General features: G+C 41.1%; 1 protein-coding gene across 2 annotated transcripts in view; it reads right to left on the reverse strand.

Annotated features, from left to right (window-relative positions):
- MAPRE2 (microtubule associated protein RP/EB family member 2) overlaps positions 1-18,850 on the reverse strand; it is a 95,165-nt gene that overhangs the window by 64,423 nt on the left and 11,892 nt on the right. Inside the window, exon 2 of one of the 2 annotated variants that reach the window (XM_080340455.1) lies at positions 12,686-12,747. Coding sequence is in view for 1 of the 2 variants with exons in the window: in XM_080340454.1 (XP_080196580.1) it covers positions 12,686-12,762 (77 nt within the window). In the remaining variant the exon portion in view is untranslated. Of the gene's footprint in view, positions 1-12,685; positions 13,379-18,850 lie in introns of those variants that run through there. The other variant, XM_080340454.1, reaches the window with a different exon arrangement.

The raw sequence follows: 18,850 nt of genomic DNA on the forward strand, positions 1-18,850 counted from the left end.
ACATCCCACATCTCTGATATCTATGTTCAGGTTCATAAAGGAAGCAGTGTGATATTCCTTGCACTGCCCTTTGAATATACCTCCGCTCCAACTCCAAACTGTTGCAACCACCAGAGAAGTATAATTATTTTGGCCCATGTACTTCACTTTTCAGAAGTGTTTCATAAACACTTCTGTCACAAGTGCAGTTTTTCCTCTGGGAAAGAGAATCAGAAAAATCTAATTCAGGCAAACAAACAAATGATTAGAAGGTAGCAACAGCTTTTTTTTTTTTATTTCAAAGTAGCAGTCCTGATCAATGTAGTCTGCTTTTCTAATTTATCTATTGTCTTAGTCTTCCTTTATCAGGATAAAGATGAACAAAATTTTGCAAAGCAACAGATTTCACACACTGTAGAGCAAACCCAAAGTTATTTCTACCATTCAGGTGTGTGTTTATCAGAAACCTGTGCAGAAACAGGCTCTCCCTGAAGGTGTTGGCCAGTAGAGTTTGGATTTGAAAATACATTAATAAGGCAAAGTAGGAAGAAAGTTTGGGAAGAGCTAGAAAAAGTTACTCTATTGCAGCTTGGGCAAACCTTGCTTATTCAAGGAGTGCCAATTCATTGAAGGTACACAGACATGCTTTATTCCAAGCATGAACAGATTCAGTAAAATGGATATAACCATGAGCATACTTAATTAGGCTGCATCAGAATCAGTCTAATTTCTGTCAGTATACACCTTGAGTAAAAGTTTCATTTCATAAATTAAAACAAGAAGCCTTAGGAGATCCAGATTGCATGTTATTTATGGGAAGTACAAATGAGGTACCTGCAACTGCACATCTCTTAAAGAACACTGGCTTGTGCCAGCCTAAATTAGTGCACAATTCTAACCTGTAATGATAACATATTACACAGAAACATCCATAAAGGAATGAGCAACAACGTTGTTATCACTGAATGCATATCAGGTATGATGTGGTGCATAAGTTTCAAGTTGACCTGGGTTATGCAGGAGAAAGCTCCCACTGTGGCATAAAAATCACTTCAAGTGAAAATTCAAAACTAGAACTTCATAGACTTTTTTTGTTTAAATGACACTGAATAAATTTTCACACCTCCATCGCTGTTACTTCATTCTATGCCTTAAATTTCGGAGTGCATTACATTTAAACACACCATACCAAACTGCAAATGGTAATTTTGTCAGGATGAAGAAACACTGCGTGAGTTTTAATAAAACAGCTACTTATCACTCCAGACATCATGTAGGTAAAGAATAAGCTTCCTACCCTTGGGGATTATAGTGTTGCCACTTAAAGTCTTGATTATTTGCCTGCACTGTAGAGAGACGGAGAAAAGAAAGAGAGGGCTGTCCCAGTTACACAATGTGCATGGACCACATCCCTATGAGGTAACTGAAGTCTATTTTTAAATATACAGACATATTTATATTTCAGAGGTCACATTTCATTTTTTAGGAAGTGTTTTGTTCCTGTAAGGAAGAATAAAAGTTTGGGTCTTTGTCAGCTAAGTATTCTTGAAGATTTAGTTTTATAAGCTGACCATTAGTGTATTAATTCCTCACTAAACAGAGGTCTTGAAGACCCCCAGCCTGTGGGTATTTTTCTTTAAAAAGACACCAGCTACCCTTTATAGTTAGTATGGAAATCAAATAGAAATCAGAGGATTATTTCAAGATTCAAATGTTGTCCACAAAACCAGGATTTTTTTTGTTGTTCACAGAAACAGCATTTCTAACCCCCTTGAATAGAAGAGATATTTTAAGACTAATTATACACTTTTAATATTAATTGTTAGATGAAAATTATTAAATAGATTTAGTGGACATTTATTAAATCCAGCCCTTTTAGAGTTTAGCTAAATCCAGCTGCTTTAAAGAAAGAACCCAATTCCTATTTAGAAAGGAGCACTTGTCAGTATACATCAAAGGATTCTGTACTTAAAACGTAAGTTCACGCCAAATGTCCAAAACATTTTTATCCAACACTTCCTAGATAGTAAAAAGCTCCAGTGGGGGCAGGAAACAGTGAAAGATGCTTCCAAAGAGAAGTTTTGACTTCAACTCCAGACCAAACCCAAAATTTTGAATTGTTTAGTCGCTGTTACATTTGTGTTCAGTGTTATCCCACTGGGCTACAGCAAAGCTTAAGACGCACCTTGGGAGCTGCTTTCATCTGAAAACCTGTAAATGGAGGCTGTGATCAATAAATGCTTGAAGTTAACAACTCCTCTGTCTCACTTTGCCGTTAATACTGGTTGAAATGAATTGAGGAAGGAGGCTGACTCACAGCCTATTCACATTCATTTACATGGAATTATTTGGCTGGAGCTGTTCTAGGTTTACCATCACCACTTCCATTTGCACCAAGGTGTCAACTAGTTTTCTAGGCTTGTTTTTGTCAGGGTTCAGATGTAAAGACTACAAAGAGCCAAACCAAAACCATTCATAACATTTAGGTAATCTGGATTCCTAGACTTTTTCAGAGGATGACAAAATCTTAATTAAAGTGAGATTGCTGTTCTAGAAGAGAGGGATTTGGGATTTTGAAGTTTCCATGCAGTACAGTTTATGACTGTTAGCATTGGAAAAAGAGTATCAGACATTCATATCCTAAACAAAAACAATGAAACTAATTAATTGGTAAAAGTCTGGAAGGGTTTGGAAATGTGAGAGTGTAGAAGTCTAGCATTTCTTTATATATTTGAGGAATCTTTGGTGTTCTTTGGGCTAAAGGGAGATGTCCGGAAAATGCAGAAAGATGACAAAAACCAGGTAGGCATGGACAATCTAACTCTCTGATGTTCCTTCTTACAATTTACACTGAAAATATCAGCAAAATACTTTGAAGGCATTTCAGTTCTAATGCTGTGTTTCACACAAATAAGAATATTTGCAACACCATTTGTCAAGTGCAGGAGTTTCTAATGTGAAAATCTGATATGGCTGTATCCCACACTAAAGCAACACCTTTATTGGCAGATGACTTCTGACATAACTTGTCACATTACTCTGCTCAAAACTTGACTTGGCATTGGCATTACACACCAAGAATTCAAGAATAGTTGATAATGGCATTTGGGATCAGTGATTCCCTGTTCATATTGTATAACAAGCGCTTTGAAGCTGAGCACCTCTAGATTCACACCTGTTATCCAAATAATTTAGTGCTCTGCATGACTATCCAATACCTGCAGGTAACACAAGGAGAAGTTTAAATTCTTTGGAATGATTATTGGTTAAGATCTTTTCAGCACACAGCGTTGCACCTTATTTAGTATCAGCATGACAGATACCGAACATGTGAAGCCTATAGAGGGTTTATAACCTGTTGCAAAGAACATTACATTTGTCAACATTTCCCAAACTGTCCAAGACACCACTGCTAAAGAAGAAGGAAGAAGGCTGGCACAAGAAAGTAATGGTTCCAGCAGATGGTCAATTAAGCTTTTGTGTACCTATCACTAAATCAAAAATGGTTAAACTAGATCATAGAAAGGGCTGAATCATTGCAAACCAAGATTTGAAGGGGTTACTCTGTCTGAGGAAACTGTTAATTAAATGTCTGTCCTCCCACACCCAGCAAAAAGCCAATATAAACATTATCACATACTCTAGCTAGTGTGAAAGAAATAGAGAGCGCATTCATGCCTGACCGGGATCAAAATTGCACTGCCAATTCATTCAGTACTGTGTTTCCGTGATTGCAAACCCTGGCCCAAGAATCCAGTGCCTTGCTGCAATATACTGTACAAATAATTTCCTTACATTCTTACAGTGCACTACAAATAACTCTCTTGCAAAGTGAGTGTGTCTTACATGCCCATCAAATTTGTGAATGCCAAGAAGTTACACCAAAGACGGTATGCTTTCTTGTTTGTATGCTGCCTGCCTCTTCTCTTGGTAACTGCTTTTTGTCTGGGACATTCATAACATTTTACAAAAACTAATTTCAGACAGCTTTCATCATTTTGCAAGCACAGCAGCAGGTCCCATTGTTATAACCAGCTTCCTGAAGACACTGTCATAAGTCTGTGCAACCTTCTCCAGCGTCACTCTCAGCATCACCATGATGGGTCCTCACCCTTTCCTATCTGGTTTACTTTCTGATCCATGCAGTATTTCCATCTCTTCAAACCCTATCCCTTTTCTCCATTCCTACAACTAGATAAGCATCTCCTCCCTTTTATCTCAGCATTTCTTCCACACCTGAGGTTTCCCCATTGTTCATTCTCCCATTCTTTTCCACCCTTCCTTTGTTAGGCAGAATTCTTTGTAGGCCTGGGCAATTCCCAGTTTCCTTCATCAGCCACCTGCAGAGAACCTGGGTCAAACTGGTTCCCTTCTCTCAGACAAAGTCCCCAGCATACCTATTGTCCAGCAAACATACTTTCATTAGCTAATTACACCTCGTTTCATCCAGGCTGAGAGGAATGTGCTGCAGTATCTGCCTGCTAAGGTACATGCACATTCACACCCAGCGCCCCAAGAAGTGACACCTGTATTTGAGGGCTGGATAACACCCTGGATTCACGCACCTTATGTGGCACGTTGCTTCCATTAACATACTAAAGAGCTGAAACCCCTGGGGCACACTGGCACCTCTAAAAAACTAGGTTGCAAAGATTTATTTTCAGTTAGTAGCTCAGAGAGAAATCAAGGAGTGCTTCCACTTTGGGCTAGAACAAATCTGTGTATTACACACATTTTTTTAACAGAAATTCATCTTACCATTCAAATAGACTCACTCTTAGATACTATCTCGTGCTCATTACAGGCCTAATGCAAGCATCTGAGGCACTCTATTCTCCACTTTCTTTTTAACTTGCTGCTGAGTATTTAGACCTGTAACAGGCTTGTATATAATAGTTACTGTCTGAAAATGCTAGAGCATTTCGAAGCAAGAATCTGTTCTTCTGAGTACAATTTCATTGCTGTTTTACACAATGCCATACTAATAAAAGTTTTAGTTTCCTCATTTATGGATGAAAATCATACTTTTTCAATGGCGAGTCAACATTCATTAGCATCTTAGCATTTATCCAAAGTTTTTATTAATAAAATAGCCTTCAAATGAAGAGGAAAAATCATTTTCACAGACAGCCTTAAGTACATTGCACTTAGGTTAGTATTCTGAATTAAAAAAAAAAAAAAAAAAAACAGAAAAAAAATTTATATATTTGCAAACTGTGTCAGGAAACTTCTCTGGCTGACAGGCATTCCCTAAGAGGACTTTTGGAACCTGACATATTAAATCAAGCTATGGTCTATATATATATAATACATAATATATACAATATACAATGGGTGACCAATTGGCTGACAGGCTGGGCTTAAAGGGTTCAAGTAAATGAGGTTATGTCGGGCTGGTGACCAGTCACTAGTGGGGTTCTGCAGAAATCCATCTTAGGGCCAGCACTCTTCAATGTTTTTATAAATGACTTAGACTCAGGACTTGAGGCATTGCTTAATAAGTTTGCCAATTACACAAAATTGGGAGGAGATGTTGACACTCTCGAGGGCAGAGAGGCCCTGCAGAGGAATCTGGACAAATTGGAGAACTGGGCAGTCACCAACTGCATGAAGTTCAACAAGAGCAAGTGCCAGATTTTGTACCCGGGACATGGCAACCCTGGCTCTACATACAGACTGGGGGAAGAGATGCTGGAGAACAGCTCTGCAGAGAGGGATCTGGGGGTTTTGGTTGACGACAAGGTGAACATGAGCCAACAGTGTGCCCTGGCAGCCAAGAGGGCCAACTGTGTCCTGGGTGCATCAAGCACAGCATTGCCAGCCAGGCGAGGAAGGTGATTGTCCCGCTCTGCTCTGCACTGGTGCGGCTTCACCTGGAGCACTGGGTGTAGTTCTGGGCACCACAGAATAAAAATGGATGTTAAGCTACTGGAGTGTGTCCAGAAGAGGCTACAAAGCTGATGAAGGGTTTGGAGGGGAAGCTGTATGAGGAGCGGCTAAAGTCACTCATTCATCCTGGAGAACAGGGGACTAAGAGGAGACCTCAATGTGGTCTCCAGCTTCCTCACAAGGGGAGGAGAAGGGGCAGGTGCCAATCTCTTCTCTTTAGCGACCAGTGACAGAACCCGAGGGAATGTCAGGAAGATGTGCCAGGGGAGGTTTAGGTTGGACATTAGGAAAAGGTTCTTCACCCAGAGGGTGGTGGAGCACTGGAACAGGCTCCCCAGGGAGGTGTCATGATCCCAAGCCTGACAGTGTTCAAGAAGAGACTGGACAACACCCTCAGACACATGGTGTGAACTGTGGGGTTGTCATATGCAGGAACAGGAGTTCGACTGGACTAGATGATCTTTCGAGGTACCTTCCAATCCCTAACATTCTCTGATTCTGTGTGATTCGATGATCTTTGTGGGTCTCTTCCAACTCAGGACATTCTATGACTCTGTAAGTTTCTGTAAGTGCTTTATTTAGATACTAGCACCCTTCAGAAAGTGATACCAAACACTTACTGAAATAGTGACATTTCAAATTAGCCAAAAAATGTCCTTGCCTGGTTAAGAGGCAATGGTAGTTGTGAAAAAGCTACTGCTGCCCTGCTTTACTGGAAGGTACATCTGCTAACAGCAACGCACACAAATACTGGGACTTGGGGAGGAGAAATGAAGCAGCAAGGAAATTTGCAAGCAATGTACAACAGTACATTTTCCTTATAAAGTCAAATTAATAACTTTTTAAAAACACACCTAGTGAATAAATTAATAGTATTGCAACTGCTGCCATAGATTTGTGGATCAAATATGATATCAGCTGAAGTACTACTACTACTACATGAAACGCAATATAAAGCTCACACCCCTACTCTAAAATAGAGGGAGTGCCATTAAAAATGTACACGTCTCTATTCTGAGCAGACAAGAGCACACAGAAAGTGCATGATCTTCCTGAAAAGATAAACAGCTGGATTTACTTGCTTCCATTAACCAATGACCCACTTGTCAAACATAAGCTGCAGATTTAAAAGAGTGATTACATGAAGCCTCTTATATTAGACAAAAAAGATACTAGCTATGAAATCAGACTAAGTCTGAAAATACTTGAGTGCAGTCTTTTTTCTTTTTTAATACAGATATGAGACTAGGACCAGTTTTTCTTTTTAAAATGTACAATATAAAGTAAGAGTGTTTGCTGTAGTGCTGTTCAGAAGGTGTTTATCACACGCAGCCCGCTCAGGTCATTAGCAGTGAGCCAAATCCAGGCCTCACCTAAGAGGATGAAGCTCTGATGGAAGCCACAGCATAAACCTAAATGTGGGGCACTGCCAGCCCCCTTCTATGAGGAGTGGGTGTTCATAGAGAAGTAAAACTGATGCTCCTCACATTAAATGGTAACCCTGGCATGTACCTGGCCTATCTAATCACTCAGAGAGGATTTTTAACAGGGGATGCAGCTGTGCACACTTTGGTGGCAGATCTCCAGCTGAGGCTCTTAAGGCCTAAGCCAGCTGCCATTGACTGCCCCTGCGTAAGCGCCTCTCACCACATGCCTGCTCCAGGCTCAGGTGGGAATAAACAGGCTCAGTGCTGATTATAACATTTGGGCTTGAGTGCAAGCCCTGAGTTAACAACAGTAAACATATCAAGGAGAGCAAATTACCAGGTCCCAGGACACTAAAAATCCATAAACCCCTAGTTGTGGCACCTTGTACTGTAACTCAATGGCAGAGCACACATCAGTGGCCTTTCCCTGCTCTACCTAAGGCCAAACAAGTCTCTGAGAAGGCTGAGAAAGCCATTATTATAGGCAACATTTTTTTTTATTGTAAGGAAGACTTAAAAAATTAAATGCATGTTGCTTCCACCTGACCTCAGTAGCGTGCTGTGCACTGCCAGCGACTCACGCTTTACTGTGACTCAGTGCATGAGGTGATTTTCTGGAAGCAGTAGATCATGGAGCAACTTAATTATGTAAGAATCCCAGCAGTCAGCTAATGAAAACCAATGTTTCCAGATGCAGCAATTGCAGAAAATGCTGATACCTACGTTAAGGAAAAAAAAACAAAATGAAAACCCCAAACCAACACCAAAGAAACCCCCTGAACAAGCAAACCAACCCAAAGAATAAAAATAGAAAAGCCATCACCAAGCAAAAAAATCCCAAGCCCTAACCCATAACCAGACCAAACCATAACCACCCAACTCCCGTCCTTAAAATAAAGTGCAATATTTGAACTAGATCTTTCAAGTCATTCTTTGTTCTTGGGCTCCAAGCAGGCATGGCATGTTTCTAGGAGCCTGTCCACCCCCTGGAGTTTACTCTGCTGCTGGAGCCTCTGAGCACAGCAGCTCAGCATCCTAAAGCCTGATGTGTAGGTATCTGCTCGGGCAGCAGCATTGGAGAGAAGGCCAGAAGAGCCATGCAGAGCCTACCACCCCACAGAACAGGGACACAGGCATGTTCTGAGAAGAACACAGCCGTGGCACTCTGAGCTCCATACAACTCCCTCCACACCCACAACAGCATTTTGGTTGCAGCTCAGTTCTTTTTTATGTTCCTCAGAAGCACTTCGGGGTCATCACTGTGTGCGGCCACCACTGTGCCAGCCCAACCTTCTCTTACCATCTTACTTTTACACTCCTCCATCTGCCTTTCTTCTTCTGTCTCTCCTGCTTTTGCCTTTCCTTCCCAAGGTGAAATTTAGAGCTACTTACTGCTTTGCTGTTGCTTTCTGGACATCAAAGTGATCAGCGAGTGATTAGACCCACAGTCAGTGTTGTGAACAGGCTAGCAAGACACAGACTAGCAAGTCACAGACTACTAGAAAAAGATCCTGTTTTCCTAACAGATCCAGCCTGAGGGCAGACTCAGGATGACTACACAGAATCAGGGTAGGTCCTGTTCACATTTGCAAGCTTCTATTTATAAGATCTAGGAACTGCTTCGAAAAACAACAGTTATTTTTATAACATCTGGATGCACTACAAATACTTGACATATCTGACAAAGATAAATATTTTTTAAGATCTTGAAAAAAAAAAAGATTCTTGCTGCTGGAGCAAAACTCAAATCATTACTTGAATAATCTTTTAATAATCATTCTACAGCTTTTCAATGAAGAACCATAGATAGGCAAAATGCAGAAGGCAACAAAAATTACTAGAAATAAGTGTATAATTTTAAAAATCGTATATTGTCATGGCTTAAACAGTCATGGCACAAAGTAGCAACATTTTGTAAACTCTGAACAGTCATATTGTTTATTAAATGAAAAAGGCTTCTGTAACATTTTGAGCACAAAAGGTACTAGTGTATTTTCCTCTTTACAATAGAAAATGAGGTTTGTATTTAATAAAAACCCCAACTACAAGACTACATGTTTTTGTAACTGTGAATGTATGTCAGCGCTGTTGACAGTTTTTGCATTGGAAAGGATCTCATTATTAACTCTGAAAAAAACCACACATTATCTTTCTTAAAAGCAAAGTTACATTCCTGATGAATCAACCTCTTTGCTGAGGTCTTGTGGGATAATTTTCAGTATTGGGCACTGAAAAAATAAATATCACCCCAAAGTTCAGAATATTTTCAGACAGCACCATAAAAGGCTATCCAAGCTACCCAATTCCTAAGTTAAGAATGGAACGGGACTGCTGAGTGAGCAGTCATAAACAAACTTTCCACTTCAGTTAACTTTGCTCTCTCAGGTTCAGGATTTAGGTCTCCAGTTTTCTCACATTGGATCAAACCCAGCTATAAAGCAGCTGTGTCCAATGCAGGACTGACTCCTAAACAGATGTTCTCCACTACATTTTGGAGGACCTTATGTTGTTTCCATGAATGAAAATGCTTTCAAAGCAGCCCGTTCAGCCCAGAATTTTACCTATTTCATACTTCTTAAGAAGTACAAATGACCCTTAAGAAAGTTACATCTTCTTTGGTGGACATTAAGATGACCGATTTGGGGATATGAACAGTGGGGAACCAAGTGGGAAATGGAGTGTACCTAGCTAGAAGCAGTATTTTATTCTGCACCAGTGCTGGAGGCAGAAAGAAGGGAGATGAAATGCTTCTTTAGTCTGCCTGGTTTAAGTAATTACATGCACCTTCTGTATGAATGACCAGAGAACATTTGTTTCTGTGCAAGGAAGAAAAAAAGTTCATATAGGCCTTTTTGTTCAGGTCTCCCTTGAACAACTCAGAAATCAGTTCACCCTAGAAACATACTTTATATACTTATGCATATTCTTATACATACATATTCTTAATATATATTGGATTTCTATTTATCTCAAAATTTCTTAAATATAACAGGTCCCAGAATTGCTTTCTAATGTTATAGTATGTCATAAATATTTCAGTGATAATCCATCAAGCAAGGAATTTTAACTGCCAAAAGCCCAATGTAAAAAGGTGTAAAATTCCTTGCATATTCCAACATCCATTCCTCATGTAGTTGTCCATATATAACTTAACGCCATGAAGAATTATGCCCATTGTGTCAGGCTCAAAGCCACCGAAAGCTGACTGGAAGGTTTCCTGAGTGGAGGCTAGTACATAATAGCAATTTACATGGATCTGGCTTTCGCAATTGTAATAGCCCAGCTAATTCTCCAGCAATATAATGAATCTCTGGTATTGGAAGGCTGATATCTAGACCTTTATTTTGACATATAATAGGCCATAAGGACTAAGGGGTTTGAAGAGGAAAGGCTAAACAGTAAACTGCAATCCACAGGGAACACCCTGGAAAGCTGTCTGTTGTCTCACAGAGAGGGACGCTCATTGCAGGAAATCTGGACGTGTCAGATAAGTTTCTATTAGACAGGTAGGATGCAGTCTGCTTTTATAAATGTCCATTTTGTGGCTGCACACTATCTCAACCCTCACAGTTTTATTTACATTTCCTGTTGTTTCAAAGTACTGGTGACAGCGCCAGCATAACCAGAGTGATGAAGCTTGACTTTACACAGAGGCACCTACTCTGTGCAAGAGTAGAAAGTAACAGATGAAACCCACTGTGTCTCAGCACAGGCCATTGCCCTGCTACACTTCCATCTACAACACCATCGCAGAAAGGAGCATGGACACAGGAGGAGAATGTTTTACGTTTTCCTAGTTCTTGCTTTCAAGATGCCTCTTGTTGTCTAGAGCTGTTGCTCCATCCTTGGGGCATACAAGCCTCTTTCAGCTCTAAATTATAGACTGTTCTTCTGTGACTCTCCAGGTGCACTTGGGACCTGTATATCTCCGAATTGCTCTGAAAGTAACTCTTCTCTCGCAGCCTGATGAATCTGAACCCTGTGGCTCCTCTTTCAAGTCTCCCTCTCCCAGTTTCAGTCTCTTTTCTTTACCTGCCTCTGTGCCAGTGAACACAGGCAACTTTTCTATTTCCCATTGATTTTACTCTGAATAATTTCTCATGCCTATCATGAGTCTGGAGAAGACTATCATGGATCTGGAGAAGTCTTTCTGCAAACATAATTCAGTTTTCTTCAGGGCATTAAATAACTTGGAGCAAATCCCTAGTCTCACAGTGACACAGGTCTTTAAAATAGCTCACACAAACCTTTTCACTTTTAACTACAAATCACAAAGTATCACTACAAACTGAGATGCCTCTTACATCCAAAGTTAGCATTTGTATTATACACTGGAACAGCTTTTCAAGCATTAGCAGAAGTGCAGCGGTATGTTCCAAAAAGAAAGTTCTTCACTATGCAGCCCTAGCATAGTTTCAGTGCTATGTGTGTTTTCAGCACTAGCTATGAATAAGTAACTCCCACACTGTATGGCAAACCACTAGTGATGCAGCACAGTCCTTGCCAAGGGAAAAGGCATGTACAGTGTCCAGCACAGTACAGTGAGCACTGTCAGTAGTGAATCTCTTTAAATAAGAAGTTTATTACTAGGTATCCTACGCTCCGTTTCAGCAACAGTCAAGATTTCTTGTTTAACAGCACAGATGCAGCAGCAATGGTAAAAGGGGAACAAGAGATGGCAACTGCAGGAAGCGCAGACCTCTCCCAGGCGCATCCTTTCCGAAGGCTTTCTAAACATTGCCACCTTGTGGGCCTCCTGTCTCCTGGTACCAGCCATCCCTTCACCCTGCGCAGGTGATTCTGCACAGATTCCACAGATGCCAACCTAGAGGCTGGGCAATTTAAGCTAACATTCAGCTCAGGTGGGTTGAGATTTAAACCCCTGTAGTTGGGGGCTAAAGAAGGGGCAGCACCTTATAAATTGTATTTGACATTAATTACTAACCCTGTACAGTGATGTTTCATGTAGTTTGCTCTTTTCCCACTTAACATTATGAAAGCAGAACTAATGATGTACAGAAGAGATAACATTTAACAAAAGCAAGAATACAGTTTCTCAAAGCTCCCAAACAGAAGGGAGGATAGAAGTTAGATTCATTTTCCACCTTTAGTTTTCCATATTTATTTTATTCCTTTCTGTCAGCAATTCCTTCTTGCTCCACTTAAAAAGCCAAATTATTTCCAAAAAGTCTGTAGCATGTAGTTTAGCTTTCATCAGTCCTTTTCCATGAATTAGTGATTTCTGATGACTTGATTATATTAATTACACAAAGATGTTGCAAAGGAATATCACTTACTGATACCAAACTTATCTAACTACTGCCACCCAAGTTCCTGAGTGCTTTCTCAGTTGCTAGCACTGTAACATACAAACACACAAACGTACTTACTTTGAGCATCCAAACACTTTCCCTGGTTGCCGGCTTGAACTATTCCTTGCAGCAATTTGGTACTGGAAAGAAAACATGAAGACTTTCAGTTTAACAAGCCAACAGGAAAAAAAGAAAATAAGAAAAAAGCCAAAGACTCACTGAATGGTCTTTGTCTGTATCAGTTGGGCAGTGATGCAATAACTGTATGCTAAAAATAAAACAAGGGGAGAAGTCCTTCATTACAATACTCTAATTCAGCTACATTCACAATGTTTCAGTGTTTAACACATCTGCACAACAATCAGATGTCCCTCTGATAGAGTAGCTAATCTATGAGCTCTGTTATGCAGTGCTACATCCAGAGTTTATTCATAATTGCCAGGCACATTTGCTGTTTCTTCATCTGACCAGGCTTCTTCTGAGCACAGGCAATGAGTTATGACCATTGTGTCCTGCAACTGGGGCCTCGCTGCACTTGCCTGAACAGCTTTTCAGAGAAAAAAAATAAAAAAAAAATCTACCATTGAGAAACACAAGAACTGATATCCAGGAAAGCCTATGTTTTTGCCAATACAACACAAAAACACTGGCAATTCTTTGAAGTGTCTTACTTTGCAATGAAGTCATGATGCTGCCCACTTGTAGCAGCCACATAAAGACCCATTCCCTCCTGTGTTCCTAGATGCAATTGTGTACAATTGCTCCATTTGTCCTCACATCCACACTCTCAAGTGCTACATTATAGCCTTTTATGAGGACATAACGAGGTGGAGAGATGATGGCAGAGCGGTGGATGTGGTCTACCTTGACTTCAGTAAAGCATTTGACACAGTCTCCCACAGCATCCTTACAGCTAAACTGAGGAAGTGTGGACTGGACGATTGGGTAGTGAGGTGAACTGTGAATTGGCTGAAGGAAAGAAATCAGAGAGTCATGGTCAATGGGGCAGAGTCCAGTTGGAGGCCTGTATCGAGTGGAGTGCCTCAAGGGTTGGTACTGGGGCCTGTATTACCCAATATATTCATCAATGACTTAGATGAAGGAACAGAGTGTACTGACAGCATTTCACTCTCCTGCAGACTTTCTTTGTTGCCCTTTTTCAGGAAGCATCACATCCAAAGCTGGACAAGTACTCCAGTTAAAAATCTCAGCATCAATTAAAGAGAATATTATTTAGTATGTGCAAAAATGCCATTTATCAAATTTAGTGTGCTTCCTTTTTCATAATACATCATTTACTTGAGTTTGTAGCATGCTGTCCCTCCTTATCCTTCTCTGGGTAATTCCTGCTTACTCAGATTTTCTTACTTTATGCTTCTCCAGATGACTATTCTGAAGGGTGCTATTTTGTGCTTCCCATTAAACTCTGCTCTGTGACAGCTTGTCTGGCCGAACTGCAGGAGATGGGTTACTGAAGTCTGACCAAAAGGGGTGTGAGGAGGAGCCGCTGAAGATTTTGTACAGAAAAGTTTGCTGATGACACCAAACTGGGAGGAGTGGCTGACACGCCAGAAGGCTGTGCTGCCATCCAGTGAGACGTGGACAGGCTGGAGAGTTGGGCGGTGAAAAATTTAATGAAATATAACAAGGGAAAGTGTAGAGTACAACATGTTGTACATGTAGAGTACAACAAGTGTAGAGAACAATGCTAGGTTCCAGTATAAGTTGGGTAATGACCTGTTAGAGAGCAGTGCAGGGGAAAGGGACATGGGGGTCCTGGTGGACAGCAGGATGACCATGAGCCAGCACTGTGCCCTTGTGGCCAGGAAGGCCAATGGCATCCTGGGGTGTATTAGAAGGGGGATGGTTAGTAGATCAAGAGAGGTTCTCCTCTCCCTCTACTCTGCCCTGGTGAGACCCCATCTGGAATATTGTGTCCAGTTCTGGGCCCCTCTGTTCCAGAAGGACAGGGAACTGCTGGAGAGGGTCCAGTGCAGAGCCACAAAGATGATTAAGGGAGTGGAGCATCTCCCTTATGAGGAAAGGCTGAGGGAGCTGGGTCTCTTTAGTTTGGAGAAGAGGAGACTGAGGGGTGACCTCATTCATATTTATTAATATATAAAGGGTGAGTGGCACAAGAATGCAGCCATGCTCTTCTCAGTGACTACCAATGGTAAGACAATGGGTAGTGGGTTCAAACTGGAACACAAGAGGTTCCACTTAAATATGAGAAGAAACTTCTGAGTGAGGGTAACAGAACACTGGAACAGGCTGCCCAGGGGGGTTGTGGAGTCTCCTTCTCTGGAGACATGCAAAACCCGCCTGGACACCTTCAAGTGTAACCTCATCTAGGTGTTCCTGCTCTGACGGGAGGATTGGACTAGATGATCTTTCGAGGTCCCTTCCAATCCCTGACATTCTGTGATTACAGGCTTCAGAAACATAAGCAGGAACAACCATATATGGGTTGCCATTTGTGCCATGAATTACTATACATACTAATGTTACGTGGCTAAGTTTCTTAATTCACCTTCTCAGTCAGCAGGAAATATAATTCCTAGCAGGTAAATAATGGTTTACAGTCAGACCAGGCCTCTGATTATTTCTTGTTTTGCATTCCTAGTCAACTAGTTGAGACAGCCCAGCAGGGAGGGGTGTTCCAAAGGCATCTGTCTCTGCATAACAGCACAACACTACACCAAACAGCATCCCAGGGGCGCTTGGATTGAGTCAGAACTGAGGGATGCAAGAAGCTCCCATAGGTGAATTTATATTCATCATATACCCTGCTTTAAGAGAAGGAAAATGAAGCAATTCTCACTCCAATTCATTATCATCTGGGAAAGGTAAACAGACCAGATTTGTCTAAAGGACTGGATCGCAGCTCCAAGAGCTGTGACTCATCCTGGCAGAGAACTTAGGAAAGCTGCTAGCAGACTAGAAGGCTGAAGCTACCTTAAAGCCAAACCGGAATGGAAATTAGCTATTAAACATGTTATTGTTTCATTTCTTCGGATCTCTCCAAGCCACTTAAGCTTTGCTTTTCGATGTACTCTTTTTTCCTCCATTTGTTTAATGTGGAAAGTGATTCCAGCACAGCTGACAAACCTCAGGCATCCTATTGGCAAAGGAACAGCAAACCCATCACGGCTTGTTGGCTTTTGCTCAAGTAGACCCCCCTGAACATCATAAACTAGAATCTAACAACACTACTTTAGTAATGTGTAAGGATGGGATACTCTGAAGATAATGATTAGAAGAAGTAGTCTCTCATCAGAAGGTGTTGACCAGAACTTCTAACAAGCAACAGCAGCAGAGAGACATGGCAATATCCTTGGAAAGGTGAGACCTAATTTGCTCATGGAATATTTTCCACACTATAATTTCTGAAGACAGTGATATCTATGGCATATTTGAGACAGAGTAAGCTATTTGTCTTCAGTATGTAGACCTCAGTTTGAGAAGCATTTGAGTAACACTGCCATGCTGAACTTCATTCATATGGTCTTAAAGAAAAGAGTCCTCATGGCAGAGGTTTCTAAAAGCTTGGAAAGTGATGTTCATGATACTTGTACAGGTCAAACCAAAGAGGTACATCTCAGCAACAACTCCTGACTTTTTGCCTGCACGCAGGTACTTACCTGAGCTATGGGGAGCAGAGCAATGGCTATGGACAGATGAGATAATTGGCATTTGCTTGCTGCTGTGTGTGGCAACGCTGCCAGGTCTCCACCTGCTCCATGAGCCATGCCAACACCTCGACCAGAACTTCTGGCTTGAGATGCTGGAGCAGCACCCAGGCAAGGGAGTGGTAGGAAACACCGGATCATTAGGGTGGAATTTAATTTCAGTGGACAAAGGATTGCAGCAGAGGTCCTACTTAGTGAGTGTGAGGAAGGTAACAATGGGGAGCTAGAGTGTTTTTTGGAAAGGTGGAGGGACAAAAGTGTTCAAGGAAAACAAGGGGGGAGGAAATTATGACATGTTTACTCCCACTACATGCCAGGCGTTGCACAGCTCTCAGCTGCAGACAATGGCCTCGTATCACTGCTCTACATAAACCAGCAAACAAAATTCAGTTCCTTAGAACTCCTGAACACACACAGACTGCACTGATTTTAAAATACATTCCCATCTAAACAGTCACCTATCAAAACATCTAAAGAAGTTACTCCTTCCACTCTGGTAAACATAGGAAAAAGATCAAGAAATAAAAAGCAAGAGGATAAAGATACAGAGGATCTGGAAAATGCAAGAGACCATAGAACACAGAAGAAAAATATTTATTTAACAAAAATTTAAAGAGGAATCTCAGAAAATCCTATGTAGTGAAACAGATAAGAAAAAAGAATTATGCATTTTTTCAGGAAATAAACTTATGATTTGTTCAATATTTTACTGTCACAGCTGCAAGTTCCTCAAATTATACTGTTTCCCTGATGGGGGAATTGCATTGGGAGAAGCATAGGAATATTAATTAGAAAATGTTTTTAGTTAAGCTGTTATTAACAAAATTGAACAGATTTCATTAATAGTCCATGACTGTTCACACACAGTGAGTTCTGTTCTCCCCCTCCCACAGTCCATTCCAGCAACCCCTTCTGTCACCCCACTGTGGTGACAGTCGGGACACCAAGCCCAGCTGAGGAGGTCGGACTGGTGGGACAGTGGCTTCCAGGTGGGCATTCAGAAAGTCCTTCAGGATGTCCCTCATTTCACCAGGTGTCTATACAGTCCTGTAGCCTGTGTTTGCCACTTTCTACAACCTGCCGTTGATGTTGGTGTGTGCTGGTAGAAGCCTTGGACAGGTTTGGCAGACTCTTGCTGTTTGAAGTTTGTGGCATCTTGGGATGTCTAGTGGATTCAACAGGACTACTGCTCCTCAGGGCTTATCTGGTCTCAGGAGGCTTTCTCCTGCTCTCTCTCAGTGCCTACTTTGCCTCCCCAGAAACTTCTTTTCTGGTAGCTATTGCTACGTCCACACACTTAGCTGCCCGTTGAACCCATTTAAACAAACTGACACCTAAGAGGTATCTATGACAATATCCCTTGAAATGCTGGAAGATACTGAATGAATTTTGAATGAATATTGACCAAAAAAAAAAAAAAGGAAAAAAAGCCCACAAATAAAACAAAAAAAAATTACACAAAAAGCCCAAACAAACAAGGATTGAGCGAAGGGGTTATGATAAAGCAAGATGAAAGCAAAGCAACTAAGTAAAAAAAAGACAGTACAGCAGAGGAAATCTGCAGAAAACAAGGTACAATAGTGTCTAGAAGCATATCATATGGTCATACTATGAAAAGTAGTACCCACAGCTGTTAGTTTGAAGGATCAAGGAGAAAAAGTTAAAGAATGTTGTTAAGCTGATTTAAATAAAATGTCTTCTAGTACATTTGATGATGTATTTTCAAAATTCATCTCCAGGAACTGTATTTCCCATGTGGACACAGAGCCCTGTCTTCTGCCACTGTGTGCACTGGATGCTTTTGTTCATACTGCACAGATCTTTTTTCCTCCCCCCTCACCAAGGACTGGAAATGTGATGTTGTATGAACATCATTTGTAATATAGGCTGACAGTCACCTATTATTGGCTCAAATATCCTCAGCAGTTACAGAAAACAACTTCAAGACCCACTTATTTTTAGCAACTGAAAGAATTCAGGCAAACCTCTCATGGCTGCTATCCAGGCATTTGCTGAGTGGAAAATGGCTTGACAAATTACAGAAATGGACAAACTCTGAATGTAAATCAGAAAACAGTGTATATCACTATTTACATACATTTTTCTGTTGAAAAGATGAACTGAAAGATTTATTTTAAGGCTTCCAGCGTCAAAGGAAAGAACTGCTGTTTTTATGAGCTATGCACGAATCACAAAAACCAAAACAAAAACCCCCGTACACTTCACAGTTTGGCAGATTTCTCAACTGCCTGGTAACCAAGAGCCCAACCCTACGCTGCCTCACTGTTCCTGGGTAAGTCCCTTACACCTGCTCAGGCATGGGCTCTGCAGCAGTATATGGAAGGCACAAAGACTCAAAGCAAAGAAATTAAATATAACAGAGCTGAGTTTAATGCTATCTCCCAGCTCCAAGACCACGAGAAACCTAGTCTGACCCAGAATGCTTCCCAAGGAAGGCAGTCCCAGAAAATGCGAGATGCTGCTACCAAGCGCACGACAGAGCTTCCCACCTCTTTTCCTCTTGCCATTTCAAACACAGCTTTGTCCCGGCGCT

The sequence above is a fragment of the Nesoenas mayeri genome, assembly GCF_963082525.1.
Source record: "Nesoenas mayeri genome assembly, chromosome: 2".
NCBI classification, from domain to species: Eukaryota; Metazoa; Chordata; class Aves; order Columbiformes; family Columbidae; genus Nesoenas; species Nesoenas mayeri.